Raw genomic sequence first — 19,765 nt, forward strand, 5'->3', positions numbered from 1 at the left:
CAGCTCAAGAGCTTGCAGACTGGTTAGAACTGCAAGGAGCAGATGAGAATACCATCAGAAAGGTAAATTCACAACAACAACAAAAAAAAACCCACCAAAAAGCAAAAACATTCCCATATTATTACGAAGCTGCTTAACTCATGTATTTGATCTTTATTTCAGGTTGCTAAAGCAAGTTACATACTTTTTGATATTCTCAGTGAGATCACTAAGGAAGACATCAGATTCTCCAGGCTCCGGTAAGAACAGCCTCAGGACGCTTGGTACAACAGAAAATGACTTCTCACGTGGCCATGCTCACGTAGTAGAAACCCGAGTGCAGCTGCCTTCCTCCCCTCATGGGTATTTCTCCAATGGCTTAGTCAGAAAACCAACTCTGCGGTCTCTCCAGGTCCTAGCTGGGAGTCAGGCTGAGAGGTGGCGAAGCTCAGGTCCCCGCAGGCCCTCGGGAGTAGAAGGGAAAGTGAAGCACTTCCTCTCCCACACGAAACCTAAACCCTTCCAGACACTGCAGCTTGACTCTGACTCCGTGTCACCTTCCACGGCCTGCTCTGCACAGACCCACCAGCACGCCCACATATACCTCTACAGCTCTGTCCCCTCCATACAGGAAAAGAACATACTCCTATTTTAGCTAAGGTTCTAAGATGAAATGGCCAATCTAGACAAGCCTAGAATTATACGCTCTCGTATTTGCCATAAGGGTTCCTAAAGAAGTATTCTGTGGTGTCGCTTTGGAGTTTTCCTCCGACTCTAACCAAAACTCTTGTTTCGTAGTGTCGAGCTCCTCTTCAGGCTGTGGACGGCGGTCTCCCAGTACGAAAGACAGATTCTGGCCGCCCTGGCCGCCCATGATAAGGTGTAACCGGTCAGAGCAAGGTGCCCACATCTTTGTCGTTCAAGTTTCTCACACACATAAAACACTAGTATTCAAAAAGTCGAAGTTCTAGAGTTAATGAAAAAAATCTTAAAGCTTATTTATCAACATTTTACACCTCCCTTTATCAATATGTTTTGAGGGTGAGTAGAACTATCTGTATTGTGAGACCACTGGTTGTGAGCCCCAGTTCTGACATCCAGAGTATTACGGAATTCTTTAACATGATTTTTAATTTACTTCAGTGATGAAAATCACAGCCTGTAGCACTCGCTGCAAAGGTAAAACGACGGGTGTTTAAAATAACAAAAAGGCTGGGAATCACTTATGTAGGCTACACATTAATTGCACTTGAAGCTACTTTCCTTTTTCAACTTTGTTTATATCGAATGTATAGATGCAGATAAGGCATTTGGCCTTGGAAATGAATGTGAAGTAGTCCCATTTAAAAGTGGAATTGTCCCACCCACTGCCTGGTTATAGTACATGATTAGGGAGCAGTGGTAGCGGGTGTGAATAGGTTTGTCCTGACACGCACACACGGAGGCATGCGTGTGCATTACTGTGTTTTGTGTTAGCTGTGTGGATGGCCAGAGACAGGGGAGTGAGCCCGCCTACAATAAGGTGCAGGTCTAAACAGGCATACAAATTGTTCTTTCAGCAACTAAAAAGTACTTGTTAAAATAGCGTGCAACTATACTTTGAAGGAAGGTTGAGCAAAGTCTGTATTACCTATTTAGACCTATACAAATCTAACATAACCTTTAATGCAACACTTATAAACTGCATGCAATTATTATCTTTACAAATGTTCTGTGGGTTTTCCAACTCCTTAACAAAGTTGAGAACAAGAGTTCCTTACAGTTGCTGTCAAGTGGCCACCGAAGGTGTGACCATCCATTACATGCAGTCTTCCATTAACTGACAGACTTAAACTTGATCCACTGATTCGCACCCCGAACTTCAAAAGGTGGCTCGTTGGAGTAGATGTGATAGCCTAGTTCTTCCAAAGGTGGTTCAGGATCAGCTGTAGCAAACTGGGCCGCATCCTCAATTTCTTTCCTCACTTCAACATCAATTTCCTAAAAATCAGATCAGTTCAAGAGATTTTTGAATAAACAACAGTTCAGGTACCAACTAGTTCTACTCAGAATAGCTATAATTCTTCTAGTTCTAGAAGTACTAATAACTGCTATTTTCAAAGATGTATATTTTTATAAGCGACACAATGATATATCCAGGAATATTTTGTAGTCCAGACATCAACATTTGAAACACTTAAAACATGTATATGGCTATATCTGTGTATATATATATTTAATTCATAAGTGTTCCCTTGCCAGGAGATAATCTCCAAAGTCTATTTTGAGGAAAAAAGACGTGCTTTGGGGGAGTTTAAACTGATTAACGTCCTATAATACTTGCCCGTGAGGGAGTTCACCCAGGAGAGGCAGCTTTTTTGTGTGGAGGAAAATCTACTCAGAAAGGAGAGCCCACTTTTAAACCATCAAGAGCTACAGTACCTTTAATTCCTCAACACTGGCGAGATTGCTGTTCACCATTCTATCCTTGAGAAGCATGATAGGGTCACTCTTACTTCTTACTTCCTGAATTTCTTCTCGTGTGCGGTAACTGCGGGGAGAAAGACATAGAAATGGGGCAGAGCTGCTTGTACCTTTGATAAAAACCTCAATGCTGGCACTGGCCGCAGGAGCCAGGTCTGTCTTTGCAGCTTTGGTCTAGTGACAAGGTCTGAAGGCAGTCGGGGAGCCTCTTTCTGTGCTGCTGTCCCACCCTTCTGAGTTGCATTTCAAGTGTGGGGGACACTGGGGATGGTTGTGTGGTGATAGCCTCAGACTTTGAGGTGGCAGAATGTCAGCCAGGAAATGGGCCTTTCCCTTCTTATTGAAGACCCCAGAGAAGCGTGGCCAGCAAACGCTTGCACTGCAGGTTTTTCAATTCCTGAATCTCTTGAATACATCCGTGTCCCACAATCATTTGAAATAACACTAAGAGGAAGGACTCTACCATTTTTTGTAAAGAGCAAGTTATATGGAAAAATGCATTTTCTGTCATTTTTTTTAAATGGTATTTTTCCATATTGTTCTTTATAACACTGAATTCCATTCTACACTGACAGGCTTGTCACGGCTTACTGTGACTAAACCTATTTTTTAGGCCCCACTCTGGGACCCCAGCATTATATGCTAGAGTTACCAAGGCACAAACTATTGTCTAGTGTAACCTATCTTTCTGTGACTCATCTATTTCAACATACTAAATGCTCCATGTGCCAACGGGCCTTGCTCCATCCCACCAGCCAAAGAACACGTTCTCACTCTTGCTCTTCAGGAAGAACCTGCCATGAGGCACTGTGGCCAATGTCCCGTGTGCCACTGGGCCATCAGACCTGCTCCCGGGAACTTCCTCACTGCAGTCTGCTTTCCCTGCTGCTCATGCTAGCATGGAGATACTGTACGTCATAGCAATTTTCACAGTGCTCTCTTTACTGCAACCAATTTATTGGGCATGCTGCTTTCCAGCCAGGGCTCCAATAACTACTTGAAGCCAACTGGTGTTTGGCTTCAAAAGCAAATGCTCTGCTCTTTCATGGGAGTAGCACCGTTCACATTCAAAGCCCACCACACTCATATCTCCCCCAACCATACCTGACTCCGGGATCACTCATGCTGTGTCCATGGTAACGGTAAGTCTGCAGCTCCATCAGTATGGGGCCCTAAAACAGAATCCAAGGGAGTTAAAACCACAGGCTCAGCACCCCAATCAATGGCCTTAGATGCACACACTTTCAGGATCAAACATATTCTCATCTGATCTGTAAGTCAGGTGAATTGTCGGGAATTTCTTATAAGTTGACTGATTGTTAAATTATCTGTTCTCACTTCTAACATCGATTGACTGCATGTTTCATTCTTCTCGTTTTGAACAGGAACCCGCCCTCCCCCTTCTTTGGCATCAAAAAGGCACTTAGCATGTTGCAGAGCCTACCGGTATTAAATAGTTTGTTTCATCAGAATTGCATCTGTCATATCCTATAAAAACGTTCTCATTTTGAACAGAAACTGCCCTCCCCCTTCTTTGCAATCAAAAAGGCATTTAGCATGCTGCAAAGCCTACTGGTATTAAATAAATTGTTTGTTGCATCTGAATTGCATTTGTCACATCCTTATAAAAACGGCTTAGGTTTAAGAAAGAAAAACCTATTAGGAAGCAGGTATGGCAGCAGAAAAGGGGATGGCTTTATCTTCAGGGTCTCTCCCAGTCACAAGTGATATTTACAGGCATTTTGATCCTTTTAAAACACTAGAGAAAAATACTGATATAAACTCGAAGGAAGATTAAAAGCAAACCTCTATGTGCGCTGGAAAGTACAAAAGGATGGGAGATAGAGAGGCTGAGGATGTGAATTTCCACTGCACAGCCATTTCAGGCCGGGTTTCATATGGGCTGTGGCCCATCCTGCCGCACACCCATCTGGGTAGCGTGTGCCAGGAAGCTGACAGGCACCCTGACACTTGAGCCATGACTCCGCTGGCCGGCCTGGCTACCACTAGGTGGCTTGCTCATGCTACACCAGCTCCCTACAAGACAACGACTTTGAACCTGGAGGGGAGGGACATGGATCTAGGATCCCTGGGAACTTTGGTATAGTGTGTAGTTAAAAAGGGGGACTCTGTCCAAGTGCTTGGCTGTAAATATAGTAGGTATGTATCCTTTTAAGAGTTCTGTGCCTCAGTTTCCTCATCTGCAAAACAGTAATAATCTAACAGTTGTGCCAATTAAATACACAAAAAGTGCTCAGTGTGTTACCTGACATACATCAGTCCCTCAGTAACAGTCACCTACTCTTTCTGGTATGTCACCCAGCAGCCATTTGGAAGCATGGTGGGTTAGGCTAAGGGGGTGGTGATAAGGGGGTTTCCAGACCCTAATTCCAATGAAGATTCGGCTTGGTCAGGCTGGGCAAGTCAACACATGCTACAATCCACTGATCCTGTTTCCATGTGGGGCTGGGGACCCACGTTTCAGAAATCAGTCAAGTGGGGTTGGCACCCAGGGCCTGGGCCCCAATCCTGCAGCCCTGATGCAGACTATTAAGCCCACTGGCACCACCTGCCACCTCAGTCACGCTGCTTCATTCTCCTCTCCTCTAACTGCTCTGCACTTCCCTGGCGGCCCCGCCCCTTTCTCCCACTGTCAGCACTGCTAGCCCAACCATCCCTACACACTCCCCACACAGCGGGAGTCACTGAAGGCAAGCCTCTGGGCTGCAGAACAAGGACTGAGGGAGAGGACCCTCTTTCCACTGGCCCTGATGGCACATACTCCTCTCGCCAGGCTCGTCTCACTGCTCCCCTCCATCATGTAACTGAAAGGTCAAGATTCTTACGAATAAAACAGCAAGACTAGAGCTACATAGTTCAACCATAGTATTTAATGTACTGAGTGCCTATTACATAAAGTTCTCTGCTGAGCATTGCAGGAGTCCTCAATCTGTTCACTTAAGAAGCTTATGATTAATGGGGGGTTGGAGGCACATAATTAACCAAACCAAAAGACAAATTAGATCAAGTGTCAAGACAGAGGCAAAATGCTGAGGGAAACATTGGAAAAGAAGATCTGCCTCAAGTGGGGGCAACATGGAATGTTTCCCAGGAGGTAAACTACCATGACGGCACGATTTATGAAGGGACCCGATTCACGTAAGTGGACTCTGCTTCTCTCATACACCTCAGTCAGCAGCTACCCCTGCATAGCTACGACAGACTGGGGAGGCACTTTTAACTGGAGACAGACAAGCAGCATTAAAAATTTCTAGCCCAGAGGCCTAAGAGTAAGTCTTACCTTGCCAGACCTACAATGGGCGGCTGCGAACTTTGTGGCCTCCCGGACACAAAGGACATCCATTCCATCTACCTGTTAGATACGGAACAGGGGCAGAGCATAAATCACACTGGCTGGAAATACAAACCATTGTATTTCTGTGTGACCTGTTCCTGCACTGAAAATCAAACTCTTCTTGTCTGAAACCATCCAGTGCGCACACACAGGCACCAAGCTGCGAAGGCGGAGCCTCGGCTGCCAGGCATCCTTACCCTCAGCCCCGGGATAAAGTCGCCTCTCTTGTAGTAATCAGTGCTGGCTGCTGCTCTCTCAACAGACGTTCCCATCCCGTAGCGGTTATTTTCACAGATGAAAATGCATGGCAATTTCCACAAAGCTGCCATATTGTAAGCTTCGAATATCTGACCCTGGGAGTAAGTACAAAATTTCAAGCGGTTTCATTTTGCTACATTTCTTTAGGTTTCATCATCTTAACAGCTGCTATTCTACCTGGCAGAGAAAGCTTTCCTAGAGGACAAAAAGCCTCACCTACAACCAAGCTTTGAGGAAAGGAGTGGGCGGGGGGAGCAGCAAGCATCATCTTTTGCGACTAAGGGAAGTAAAAAACCAAACAGTACCACTTGTTTCTGTGGGCCAAGGGGAAAAGATGAACGTGTAAAAATGTGCAGCTACTTAGCTTTCTGCTTTATTACAAGTTCTAAGAGGCCCACTGGATAATCAGAGAGAACCAGTATCTAAGAATCACCATGCAGAGCAGGGCCTCACAATGTCACCCAGAGACTGGTGACAACCCGGTCCATGACTGGAGGAGCGCAGAAAGTCAGGCTCAGAAACCACAAGGAGTGTGACTGCCAAGGCCTCCAAGAGACGGACCGCACATCACAGTGCTTGTTTCAGAACTGCTCTGCAATGGGTCCAAGTACCAAAAGATCCTTCGCCACAGGATGTGTGAAGCGCTGAGGTATAGCACTGGGGAAATGCCAAAGCGCAAATCTCTAATCTCTCTAATCTCTCTAATCTGGCCAGAAAACCAAAATTTAACTTGTCGTGTGAACGGCTGTTTCAACTCCTAAGTAATATAGTCTCTACACGCTGACCTATGATATTCAACACTGAAAAAAAGTTAAGAGAGACACACTCACCTGATTAGCGGCGCCGTCGCCATATAAAGTCAAACAGATCTCATCTTTTCCATTATACTTACAGGCCAGAGCAATCCCAGCTCCCAGGGGCACCTAGCATTAAGGACAACCAGAAAGGAAGCACAGAAATCCATGAAGAGAGAAATTAATCCTCTGAATTTTAACTCTTGGCCAGAAATTGAAACAAAAATTACACTGTCACTACAAACTCTCCCTACCCCAACTCTATACCCACCCCTACCTAATATAATAAACAAACCAGTAGAGTAAGATGAGTAATTATTATACTCTCAACCATTAAGCAATAACATTTCTGCATTCAAAGATTCAACTACTAAGTCTAAAGAGCCAAAAAATGAAACCCAGGTGTAAAAAAAAAACAACATAGTGTAGAAATCTCAATATGTTAGAAAGTAAACCAGGCAATCTAGATACAACTTTATGCTGTTACTTCTTCATTATTCACTAATTGATGAGAACAAGGAGACCACATAGCCACCCCAGTTGGCTTTGCATTCTCCCTAGGCCCCGAGATCCCGAGCAGCCGCCTGTCCTGGTCTGGTGCTCAGGTCAGCATCAGCACTAAAGCAGGAAGATGTAGGGCAAAGTGGATGGGACCTAGCTATTAATGTACTTAAATACAAACGAAAAGGAAGGTACAGCTCCACTGCTAGAGGCTCTTGGTTACAAAACATAAATACCTAAAAGGAAAAATTTTAAATCACTGTCCAAATTCACTTATTAAATGACCCAATGGTAGGGTTTGAAGCAGTCAAGTCTGTTAAGCATGCTAAACCCCAAGAGCACAAATACTTGAGACGGCAATTGTCTGGGGTGTGAACTACCATCAAGACACAGCCAGGGCCAGATCGAGGAAAGTATACAGTCCGCATCCTCAACTACCTGAGCGCCGACGATGCCGTTGCCCCCGTAGAAATTCTTGGCATACATATGCATTGATCCTCCTTTTCCCTTAGCACAGCCGCCTCTTCGTCCTAGAAATGGCAAGCACACGTCCGTATGCATCAAAGACCAAATACACAAAACACGACGACACCCAAGCATTTACTAGGGCTTCATCCATTAGATCTCAGGGGCCAGTTCAGTTCTGTAAGTGTCTGCCCCTCAATGCAAACACATATTCCTCCTTTTCCAGGTTCTTTCATAATAAAGGTCAGACCAGTCCCGTGGTCTTGACCTTTTCCAACCTTTCCAGCTCTAAGCACTGAGTTTCCTTCAGGGGTTACACAGTACCCTGGACTTTTTTTTTTTTTTTTTTTTTGCTCCTACGCTGGTACACTAAATAGTTCAAGAGTCAAGGGGGACAAAGACAAAGGGAATACTGAGATTCCTAGGATTCAAACTGCATACCTGCATACCATGAAATACTTCCACTGAATGACTACAGGACTTCTCTGGCATGCTCCAGGGATAATAAACACAGTTCTGATGTCGCACAGCTAACCTTTTTCAACTTTTCCTGAGGGGTCAGATGACCTCAAAAATGGTCAGTTTACTCAACAAAAGCACAACAGAGATACCAGGCACCAAAAGGGAGAGGGTGTATTTTTTTTTTAACTCAAAAGGATTTGAATACTAACTCATAAGAGTTAGCGTCTTCCTAGGAGAGGTCTGATTTCCCTTTGGTCAATGGGCAGCAAACCTGTCAGCTCGGCGAGGATCTCTCGTACAGAAAGCCCCCGAGTATAGGTGAAGCCGTGGGCCCGGTAGGCTGTGATGAGGTGGTCCGTGGAGTTTATTCCGGCTTCCAGGCCCACACAGCATGCCTCCTGTGTAAACGGGGAAAAGCAGCGATGAGTCAATACAAGACACTTTTCTAAAGAAAACGTTTCCTAGACTAGTATGAAATATTTGGCCTTGCTGAACTCCTCATTAATAACCACAGAAAGTCACTCTAGCTTTCATCAGAAACAGAGCAGAGGTAAGGCCTTTAGCATAAGCTTATCAGCAAGTCTATGAATTTTCATTGTTATTCCAAAACAACAGCCTGGAGTCCACTGGATGCATAAGGCAGGGTAGCAGCCACGAAGTACAAACCACAGTTAAATTCCTAAATAACAATTTTATTACAAAACTACCACGCACCTGACCATCACACAAGTGGCAGAAACCACGAATAATCTTCTGTTTATACAGCTGATCCGCCTTTAACTCCATCCGGCGAACAGTCTGCATCATCCTGTAGAATTTGAGCCCGTCCTCCCTGGTGAGCACTGTTGTGACAGGGGGGCCCTCTTCCAGCCGGTGAAGATCACACTTCTGAAATGGAACCGGTTGTCTTCCGGTTACAATGCACACACTGCCGACCCATTCTAAGATCTACCTCCATCACAAATAATACTGAACTCAAAACCCTGCAGGGGCACAGTAGAAATACTGTGTATTAGTTCTGACTCCTGACACCACAAAGCTCATTATGCAAGGGGATGGGGTTTGGAGGAAGAAAATCTTTCTAAGATGACTTTCACTAAAAACCTCTAGAAGTCAATTGAGTTCTAGGTTGAAAGATAAACTTTCAGAGAAGTATTCAAAGAATCTTCTCAATCAGAAGTTTTACTTCATCACTTCTGAACTTCGGAGCATGTTTTTAGCTTGGCCCTCTACCACAAACACCAGCAAGCTGCCAGGTAAGAAGTGGAAATTCCTACTTTTGCTAAATGTCTCTGAACCTTTGACTCTCAAATATATGAAAGAAAATGGTGAAAAGCATGAATATCAAATGTTCTATTTCAAAAGTAAAACTATCTTATATCAAAGTGGACCTGTGGAAAACTTAAACACAAAGTAAAACACCTCTTACCTTAATTTCAAATGTAGCATCGTTGGCAAAATTACGGGATGCCACCAGCACTCTGCTTGCCTTGAAAGACCAAAACATACAATTATATTAGTATTTTTATTGTCAGTCATTTTGAAAGCCATTATTATTAATCAGTTATCAGGATGAAGTCCTAGAAACGGAATAAGCCCCAATATATTATCAATGTAGAATGCGTATCTGCATTCTGTTCACTGCACTGAGATCTTATCTTCCAAAATGAATCCATGCTTTGGCCAATTAAACATGATTCCCCTATCTAAAGGTAAACAGCAGAAAGAAAGTGAAGACAAAACCCAAACCAATCCACCACACACTTTGTTTTCAAAATTACAGTAAGGATATAATGAAGTTAATTAATGGTCAAGTTAAAGAGATTAGATAATCTGTGGACTTTGTTTACTTATCCTCTTTTAGTCATAACCATATACACAAGAAAGTTAAGCTTCACTTTCTCAATCATTCTTTAAATAAAACTATGATTCAACCCATATTTCAGGCAAACCACTTTTCTATGGAATGGCTCTATAAGAAAAATATTTCAGGCCCTGCCCAGATGGCTTAGCAGTAGAGCATTGGCTGGCAGGGGAAGTCCTGGGTTCAATTCTCAGGGAGGGCACACAGAAGAAGTGATCACCTGCTTCTCCACACCCTCCCCCCTCCTTCTCTCTTCCCTTCCCACAGCCATGGCTCAAATGGTTTGAGCAAAGCTGGACCTGGGGCGTTGAGGATGGCTCCATGGCCTCGCCTCAGGTGCTAAAATAGCTTGGCTGCCAAGCAATGGCGCAAGGGGCCCAGACAGGCAGAGCACTGCCTGGTAGGGGGCTTGCCGGGTAGATCTAGTTGGCATGCATGCAGGAGTCTCTCTCTGCCTCCCCACCTCTCACTTAAAATTTTTTTTTCAAATTACTCAAAGTATAAGATAAATACATTAGTGAGAAATGTATAGGACAAAAGAAAAAGCCCTTAGCACTATGTGACTTAAAAACAAGGAACTTGAGGGACATTTCATACTCTGGACCGCCTCTACCTGAAGTCCCAGAAGGAGAAGAGATGTTCTCGACAACAGTGTCCCCTTGATGTTTGAATGGCTGTCACCACTTGTTGGGGGAGGGGAAGCTGGGAGATATGTTTTCTTTTTATTGTTAAAATTGGACATACTTGCAGCAAAAGAATTTTATGTGATGGCTAAGGTCCAAGTTAGACTACAAACATTAAACTAATTAGTGTTATTGTACTACCTTAGTCACATTCTGCCACATTCTCATACACTGTGTAAACCAACATGACCTGTTTTCCTGAAGACTTGAAGCACATTCTTCAGATCCCACAAAAAGTACTTTTGATATGTTCACACAGTCATCTAACTTCTAACAATGCGCTTGATCTTGGAAGAGTAAGGTTGATCTGATAAGTGTACCTTCAGTGTACAAGCCTGAGGCAGAAACCTGTCCTCTTCTTATCCCCTGGCCCATCAATACAACATTATCTAAATAAAGCCAACAAGTAAGGACAATGATGTTGCTGCAGGAAAAAAGCATAAATACTAGAAATAAATGTTTCTGATAAGTTAGAGAAAGTCCGTTAAGCCTGACCAGGCGGTGGCACAGTGGATAGAGCATCAGACTGGGATGCGGAAGACCCAGGTTCGAGACCCTGAGGTTGCCAGCTTGAGCGTGGGCTCATCTGGTTTGAGCAAAAATTCACCAGCTTGGACCCAAGGTCGCTGGCTCAAGCAAGGGGTATCGGTCTGCTGAAGGCCCACGGTCAAGGCACATATGAGAAAGCAATCAATGAACAACTAAGGTGTCGCAATGCGCAACAAAAAAAAAACTGATGATTGATGCTTCTCATCTCTCTGTTCCTGTCTGTCTGTCCCTGTCTATACCTCACTCTGACTCTCTCTGTCTCTGTAAAAAAAAAAAAAAAAAAAAAAAAGAGAAAGTCCATTAATATACCTGACAAAAAGCGAAGAAAAGTGAGGAATCTGGGAAGGCATGGAGCTGGGAGAGGTGTGCTGACAAACAAAAGGTTATGTTTTGCAACCATGGAACAGATGTGTTCTTTTTGGCCATTAAAAAATTATTTTGACCCTGGGCTTGCCTAGTCAAGGCACATATGGGAGTTGATGCTTCCTGCTCCTCCCTCTTCTCTCTCTCTCTTCTCTCTCTAAAAATGAATAAAAATCTTTTTAAAAAATGAAAAAAAATTATTTTGGACTTCCAGTAAAAGTAGGTAAATGCTGTGCTCACTTCTACAACCACATCAAAATTACAAGTAAATTACAGAGCAACCATCACTGAGAACACCTGTGGACTAGGCGATCAGAAGACCTGTAACTAATGGTATAAAGCAGCAGCCACAGGGAGACTGGGGGGGGGGGGACGGGGGCGGGACGCAGAATGGGCGGGGCCCCCAGCCAGTGCGTGGTGATGAAGAACTGGAAGGGTATCTCAGCTGCAGAGGTCCCCCGAGGGTCACAGGGTCCCAGCCCTACACGGGGCTCCTCCGCTCAGGTCTCCAGTGCCGGGAGCAGTCCCCAGAACACCCGGCTGTGAAAACCAGCAGGAATTTCATCCCAGTGAGATGGTGGCTGCTGGAGACTAGGAACTACAGGACTTAAGGGGCTCGCACACAGACTCACTCACAAACACACAGAAAGCACCAGGGGCATACAAGGGAAGTGGGCGGTTTTTATAAAAAGGTTGACTACCCCTGGACTAAACCGACTAGCTTCAGGATGAGAACTGGAGGGATGTAGGCCCTTTCCAGGGACGGACATGCTGACAGGTACCACTTTTCCTCTGTTTAAACCTTCCCTCTCCACAGCCAGCCCAGTGCAGGAAGGCCAACCACCCGAGCTCTCCATTAGCCTGGTTAATAAAGGTCACTGAGCCCTGAGGACTCCCTGAGGGAATCAAAAGTAGGTCAGATGAGGCACAGCAGTGAAGCAGTGGAAAATACCCAATCAGAACAGCAAAAGGGATCTAAAACTGAGACTAGTTTAAGGGGCACCCAGGACAACATCAATATCACAGGGGTACCAGAAGGAAGGGAGAGCAAGGGACTGAGAATCTATTTGAAAATCTAATGACTGAAAACTTCCCTAACCTGGTGAAGAAAACTGACATGAAAGTCCAGGAAGTGCAGAAAGTCCCAAACAAGATGAAGCCAAAGCTTGACCAGGCGGTGGTGCAGTGGATGGAGAGTCAGACTGGGATGCGGAGGACCCAGGTTCGAGACCCCAAGGTCGCCAGCTTGAGCATGGGCTCATCTGGTTTGAGCAAAAGCTCACCAGCTTGGACCCAAGGTCGCTGGCTCGAGCAAGGGGTCACCTGCTCTGCTGTAGCCCCCTGGTCAAGGCACACATGAGAAAGCAATGAATGAACAACTAAGGAGCCGCAACAAAGAATATGTTTCTCATCTCTCTCCCTTCCTGTTTGTCCCTCTCTCTGACTCTCTCTGTCTCTGCCACACACACACACACACACACACAAAAGATGAAGCCAAAGAAGCCAACAACAAGATACATCGTAATTAAAATGCCAAAGGTTAAAGACAAAAAAAGAATCTTAAAAAACTGAAGGAGAGATAGTTTTCCAGACAAGAAAAAGCTAATGAAATTCATCACCACTAAACCAGTGTTACAAGAATTGTTAAAGGGGCTTCTTTAAGAAAAGATAAAAAATATGAGTAAGAAAATAAAGAAAAATTTTTTCACTGACAAAAGCAAACAGTAAAAGCAGCAGTTCAACCAACCCTAAAACTAGTACAGAGGTTAAAAGACAAAAGTAGGAAGATCATGTGTAATTACAACAGTAAGTTAAGGGATTCATACACACAAAAGTAAAAAATAATGACAAAAAGATAAAATGTGGAGGGGGCGAGTAAAACTGTAGTGATTTTAGAATGGGTTTGAACGTAAGCAACCATCAACTCAGACTGCTACAACATAGCTTCGTATGTAGGAAACACATAATAACCACGAATCAAAAATCTTTAAGAGAAATAAAGAGAAAGAAATCCAAACAAAACACTACAGAACATCATCAACATATAAGAGAAGCAAGCAAACGAATAAGGAAGAGAGAAGACCTACAAAAACAATCAGAAAACAAAAAAAGCTGGGGTAGCCTGACCGGGCGGTGGCGCAGTGGATAGAGCGTCGGACTGGGATGCAGAAGACCCAGGTTCAAGACCCCGAGGTCACCAGCTTGAGCGAGGGCTCATCTGGTTTGAGCAAAAAGCTCACCAGCTTAAACCCAAGGTCACTGGCTCGAGCAAGGGGTTACTCGGTCTGCTGTAGCCCCACAGTCAAGGCACATATTAGAAAGCAATCAATGGACAACTAAGGTGTTGCAACAAAAAACTAATGACTGATGCTTCTCACCTCTCTCTGTTCCTGTCTGTCTGTCCCTGTCTATCTGACTATCTGTCTCTGTAAAAAAAAAAAAAAAAAAAAAAAAGCTGGGGTAGCATTACTTCTATCAGACAAAACAGGTGAAAATAGCCAAGTTAAAGAAGCTAAAAGTCCCATCAGAAGTGTGAGTGGATCATAATTCTTTAACGGTTGAGACTGTTGAAATGATTACCATTAGTTTTTCCTGGAAAGCCATAAGAAACTTCTCTATTAAGTGCAATTCCTCTTTGAGAGATCAGGGAAAAATCCATTCAAGGATAAAAACTTTAAGTTCTTAAATACATGGCAACCATTCACGTGGAAGAAAATATTTTTTAAATTCCAGATTCTACCAGTGTTAAGTGAAAATTTTACCTACTACTTTTAAAAAGCCAAAAGAATTCTGTAGGTAAAAACCTCACAAAAGGAGTCATAATGCAAAGACAAATAAGACAAGGAGTAGACATTTTAATTGCAACTTACTCTTCTGCGAAATCAAAACTTAGAAAACTCGCAGCCTCATTCAAATGTGAAATCACAGGTACTTAAGCACGCGAAGTAACTTAAGGAACACTGGGCTCTCTGCTTTCAGTTCCGAGACTGGCACCTTTCTGTCGGAGGCACTAAGATCCAGTTTCTGAGGATTTGGGTGGCTGGCCCCAAGGGTAGCAAGCTAGTAGATGGAGTAACGAGTGGGAAAATGTCTGCCTAGGCCGGCCCCAGTAACCCAATGCTCTCAAACCCTGAGAAGTGAACACCACAATAAAATGTGTTTCGGCTGAACACCATAATAAATTAATTACACCAACATTTCCACTTAGGTTCTCTAAGACAGTGCTTATCAACTGCGGGTCTGCTGACTTCTGCCAGAAATTCTGGGCCAGTCTGTAAAAGAGTTAAGCACCCTGATGCACGAAGATCTAGACCCAATGACTTTACTCTAATTCACTTATGCTCAGGGTGATTTCTGTCTTAACGGTCCTGGAAATAATCCTTCTAATTTTCATTCCTCAGGTGTAAAAAGGTTGAAAACCACTGCTCTAAGATACACCTACTGTAATTCATGAGTTTCTTAAAAGATAAATTCCTTAAACTTGTTCGTATCACCTATGCTTACATGGAAACTGGTTGTTTCTGTGTTGATGGGATTAACACCTGACAATTTTATAGGCACTTTTGCAAATCACAGTTTCAAAATGGTCGTTTCCGTCTCGATGACAGTAACATTTGATATGGTGACTTGATTTTAAAACACTTTTGCAAATCAAAGTTTAAACTCAATCACTGAGAACCTGGCACGCTGTGGAACAAAAAGCTTGTCCAGCCCGCGACAGACAGTTTCAAGTGTGTTTTCCTTCTGTTAACAATGATCGTTTTAGCATTAAGAAGTATAGGTTTTTAAAAAAGGTATGGGTCTATGCCGACTCTAAAACAAACACTTAGAACACTCTAAGTAGTCTGTGCTAACACAACTGACACATGATAACAAATGAGCACACTATACCCAAGAGCCACTCGGGGAAGCTCTTATCAGCTGTTCAGTTGATAGAAACATTGATTAGCTGATTTGCTCTGCTGCAGGGAGGGGAACTATTCAACAGGGTTTCAGGCCACAAACATAATCTAGGGTTAATACATAATTGTTTAAAAACCCTTTTCTCTGTACCTCAGTATTAATGACACATGTGCAAGCAGCAGGAAAATTATGCAAAATAGCCCAAAAGGGGGAGCATTAACTCTTCCCCTCTCATCCTCATAAAAAAATAACAGAAAAATGTTATACGTGGGGAATCCATTTCCACTACAATAGTCTTCTCTCAATAAGAATTTCTGACTGAAGTTACATTCCACTTGTTTTATCCAGTTAACAGATCATTGCAACTCAAAGCTCATTTCTATTTGATATGGGTGATTTCTGAGAGGCCAAAGTTTTCCTAAGGTGAACACAAACTGCAAATTTGCATTCCATGCTAACATACTGCTGGAAGATTGGAAACCAAGCAGGAGTATTTTGGACCATTGAGGGAATTAAGCTTGGATTTTATTCTTTTATCAAGAAAAAAGATTCTTTTTTTTATTTATTCATTTTAGAAAGGAGAGAGAGAGGGAAAGAGAGAGAGGAGAGAGACAGAGAGAGAAGGGAGGGAGGAGCAGGAAGCATCAACTCCCATATGTGCCTTGACCAGGCAAGCCCAGGGTTTCACACCGGCGACCTCAGCATTTCCAGGTCGACGCTTTATCCACTACGCCACCACAGGTCAGGCGAAAAAAGATTCTTTTTTTTTTTTAATTTATTTATTCATTTTTAGAGAGGAGAGACAGAGAGGGAAAGAGAGGAGAGAGAGAGACAGAGAGAGAGAAGGGGGGAGGAGCTGGAAGCATCAACTCCCATATGTGCCTTGACCAGGCAAGCCCAGGGTTTCAAACTGGCGACCTCAGCATTTCCAGGTCGACGCTTTATCCACTGCGCCACCACAGGTCAGGCCGAAAAAAGATTCTTTAATGCAGTGGTCCCCAACCTTTTTTGGGCCACGGACTGGTTTAATGTCAGAAAATATTTTCACGGACCGGCCTTTAGGGTGGGACGGATAAATGTATCATGTGACTGAGACAAGCGTCAAGAGTGAGTCTTAGACGGATATAACAGAGGGAATCTGATCATTTTTTAAAAAATAAAACATCGTTCAGACTTAAATATAAATAAAACGGAAATAATGTAAGTTATTTATTCTTTCTCTGCGGACCGGTACCAAATGGCCCACGGACCGGTACCGGTCTGCGGCCTGGGGGTTGGGGACCACTGCTTTAATGGAAATGGCAGAATGTGTGTTACAGTACCATCAAAAGAATTGTCACAGTGTTTTTGTTTCAAAATTATGTTAGGTCCATTACTTCCAGAAGTTAAGTGTGGACCACTGGAGCATAAAAAACAGGTTGTGTTGTGTGCAGTATACAACTGACTCAGATCTTACTTCTGTTAGTGTAACACAGTATCACTCAGAAAAAGTCCAGTGGTTACTGGGTAGACTCTCATTTTAAATAATGACTTCTCTGCTCACAGGGGCAGACACAGAGGTGACTGATTTGAAAACTCACAAGTTTTCCTGCAGGTAATCACAAAAACTTCTATCAAAGCTTTTCCTTTTAAATGCAGTCCTTCAAATTTAACATAATACAGAACTAAAGCCCAATACAATGCTGAAAACATGCGTCTATTACTTACATTCAACTAAAAAGTTGTGGAGATTAAATGAGATAAAGCACTGCCTGGCCTGTGGTGGCGCAGTGGATAAAGCATCAACCCGGGAATGCTGAAGTCACGGGTTCGAAACCCTGGGCTTACCCAGTCAAGGCACAAACAAGAAACAACTATGAGTTGATGATGCTTCCTGCTCCTCCCCCCTTGCCTTTGTCTCTTGCTCCTCTCTCTAAAATCAATAAATAAAATATTTGGAAATTTGGAAAAAACGAGATGAAGCGATGTGAAATACCTAGCCTAGTGCCTGGCACATATTAAAAGCTCAATAAATCTTGGATATATCGTGTATATGCAGAAAAACGAAATAGTGAAATGTGTTTCTCCTTCAAAAAGATTCAGTTACAATTTAATCAAAAAGATTGTTACAATTTAATCAAAAAGATTCAGTTATAATTTCAATACTTAACAACTGATTAATCAAATTGTTTTGTAGTTATTTCAGTCCAATGGGATTCCTAGAGGGGTACAATTCCCCCCTTTTGTCCATCTCTGTCCCTACTAGGCAGAGTTACCACAATGTTCTGGGGGAGTTTCTAGAGCCGGAACTGCAAGTCAAAGCTTGCCTGCAGTTACACCAAGAAATACTACCTCCCTCTGCCAAGAGGTCAAAATGTTAGAAGCTTAGGCGGTAGGCACATCTGCAACACTGTGGCCAGAAAGAGCGCTGAACTGCAACCTCGCTGGGTCAAGCAGCACTGCGGCTTTCTTCCGCTGCTGTTCCCCTCCGAGTGCGTGAGCAGAAGGGCAGTGCCCCCTGAGCTCTGCTTGACTGTTCGGGGATTGACTACGACGAAAATCGTTTTAGAGAAGGCGAGGAAGTTTGTTTCTGGGCAGCCTGACCCTCTCCGAACCCTTCCCAGAGCCGAGCACAGGCGTTCCACGTGTGTGTGCCAAACTGGGCACTCAGATGGTAACAGGACTTAACACAAATGGTGCCAACTACGTCCCAGGTGCTATTTGGAAAAGTTTGCACACCTCTCGCTCTTTGAAGCCTCACGAAAAGCCCACGGGGGAAGTACTTATCTCCATTTTAGAAATGAGACCACTAAGCACGGAGATGTTTTAAAAAGAAGAAAAGGAAACCACCTTGCCCAAGGTCACAAGGCTAATAATACGTGGTGACGCTGGCGTTTTAAGGAGCCACTCAGTCTCCTGATTGCATGCTCTTAACATACTACATGATTCCTGGGTCAAGAGGAACGGAGCTAGGGAGACTTAAAATGCGCGGGCCAGGAAGGGTGCTCAGCTGGGGACTCGAGGAAGCCAAGGCGCCCTATTCTGTCCGCAGTAAACGACGGAGATCTCTGGGGCACAGCGAGCCCCGCGCCTGCAGCCGCGGCTGACCCCCACGCGGACCCCGTGGAGCCCCCGGCCCACCCCCTCGCGCGGCCAGGGGCCAGGAGCGGAACGCACCGCGCGGACGCAAAACAAAAGCTCCCGGTTCCGGAAGCGCCCCGCCGCGCCCCAGTCGGAGCCACACCACGCGCCCCAAGGCCCGGCCCCGCTCCCCGCGTCCTCTGGCCTCGAGCCCCACTCCAGTCCGGCTCGCGCCCCGCACACCCGGCCGCTCACGCCGCCTCACCGGCTTCTGGGCGGCGCCTGACAACACGCGGGAGACGGCGGCGAGCATCTTCCTCATGGACTGATGGCAGTGGCGGCGGCGGCAGCGACTCCCAACCACTCAAGAGGTGCGACACAATTGCCTCCCAGTCTCCTTCAGGCGCCCTGAGCGGACGCCACGCCTTAACCGCAGCGCGAAGTAGCGGAGACGGAGAGACGTCATACCCGGCGCCAGGCCGCGGGCCAACCAGGACGACCCCCAGGAAGTGCCCCGCCCATCAGAGAGGCCTCTGGCCGCCCATTGGGTGTCGGTGCCTAGGGGCGGGGCTGAGGGCTCCCCGAACACCCCCGCAGCCCGCGGGTGCGGAGCGGCGAACCCCAGGGCGCCTGCGTGGGAAAGTGGGGCCGCACCTCCTGGGCCCCGCGGGAAAACAGCCTTCTTGGATTTAGCACCACAAATTAGCTGTGTACGATTAGGAAATCGCGCTGGGCAGCCCATGCGTCCAGTCCTGCCGGTGCTGCCTTCGCTGATAAAGATGAACAGCTTTATCATCCCGTCGGTCTAAAAGACAAAACATCTGGTTTCTATAAATGGTTCTACCGCTAACTTGTCTTTAAGAGATCGTGTAACAGTTGTAATATGCTGCTCTGTCTACTTGAGCTAGGACCCAAAAATCGGTTTCCCAAGTAAATGTTGAGAGGTCAATGGGAAAAGCCTTTTGGCTCAACGTGAGTTAACAGCATGACGCGGCTGGTAACAACAGCACAAAGAAACCAACACAAAAGCAACTCTATGGCCACTTCAGAGAAGTTCTCAGGACAA

At 44.8% G+C, this 19,765-nt stretch overlaps 2 protein-coding genes across 2 annotated transcripts in view; one reads left to right on the forward strand and one right to left on the reverse strand.

The window, feature by feature from the left end:
• The window catches only part of MAP3K15 (mitogen-activated protein kinase kinase kinase 15), an 80,010-nt gene extending 79,087 nt beyond the window's left edge, over window positions 1-923 (forward strand). The window contains exons 27-28 of the mRNA XM_066250566.1: window positions 158-239; window positions 778-923. Coding sequence (XP_066106663.1) covers window positions 158-239; window positions 778-865 — 170 coding nt within the window. The 3' untranslated portion in view covers window positions 866-923. The remainder of the gene's footprint in view (window positions 1-157; window positions 240-777) is intronic.
• On the reverse strand, window positions 117-19,148 carry PDHA1 (pyruvate dehydrogenase E1 subunit alpha 1). The gene is made up of 11 exons (XM_066248911.1): window positions 18,965-19,148; window positions 9,707-9,766; window positions 8,992-9,165; window positions 8,549-8,675; window positions 7,789-7,880; window positions 6,886-6,978; window positions 5,995-6,150; window positions 5,744-5,815; window positions 3,547-3,614; window positions 2,401-2,509; window positions 117-1,959 (listed from the first exon to the last, which is right to left on the reverse strand). Exons 1-11 carry the CDS (start codon window positions 19,019-19,021, stop codon window positions 1,795-1,797), a joined length of 1,173 nt encoding a protein of 390 aa, XP_066105008.1. The 5' UTR covers window positions 19,022-19,148; the 3' UTR covers window positions 117-1,794.
• Window positions 19,149-19,765: the final 617 nt, after the last annotated feature.

Source organism: Saccopteryx bilineata, chromosome X, assembly GCF_036850765.1.
Source record: "Saccopteryx bilineata isolate mSacBil1 chromosome X, mSacBil1_pri_phased_curated, whole genome shotgun sequence".
Lineage (NCBI taxonomy): Eukaryota > Metazoa > Chordata > Mammalia > Chiroptera > Emballonuridae > Saccopteryx > Saccopteryx bilineata.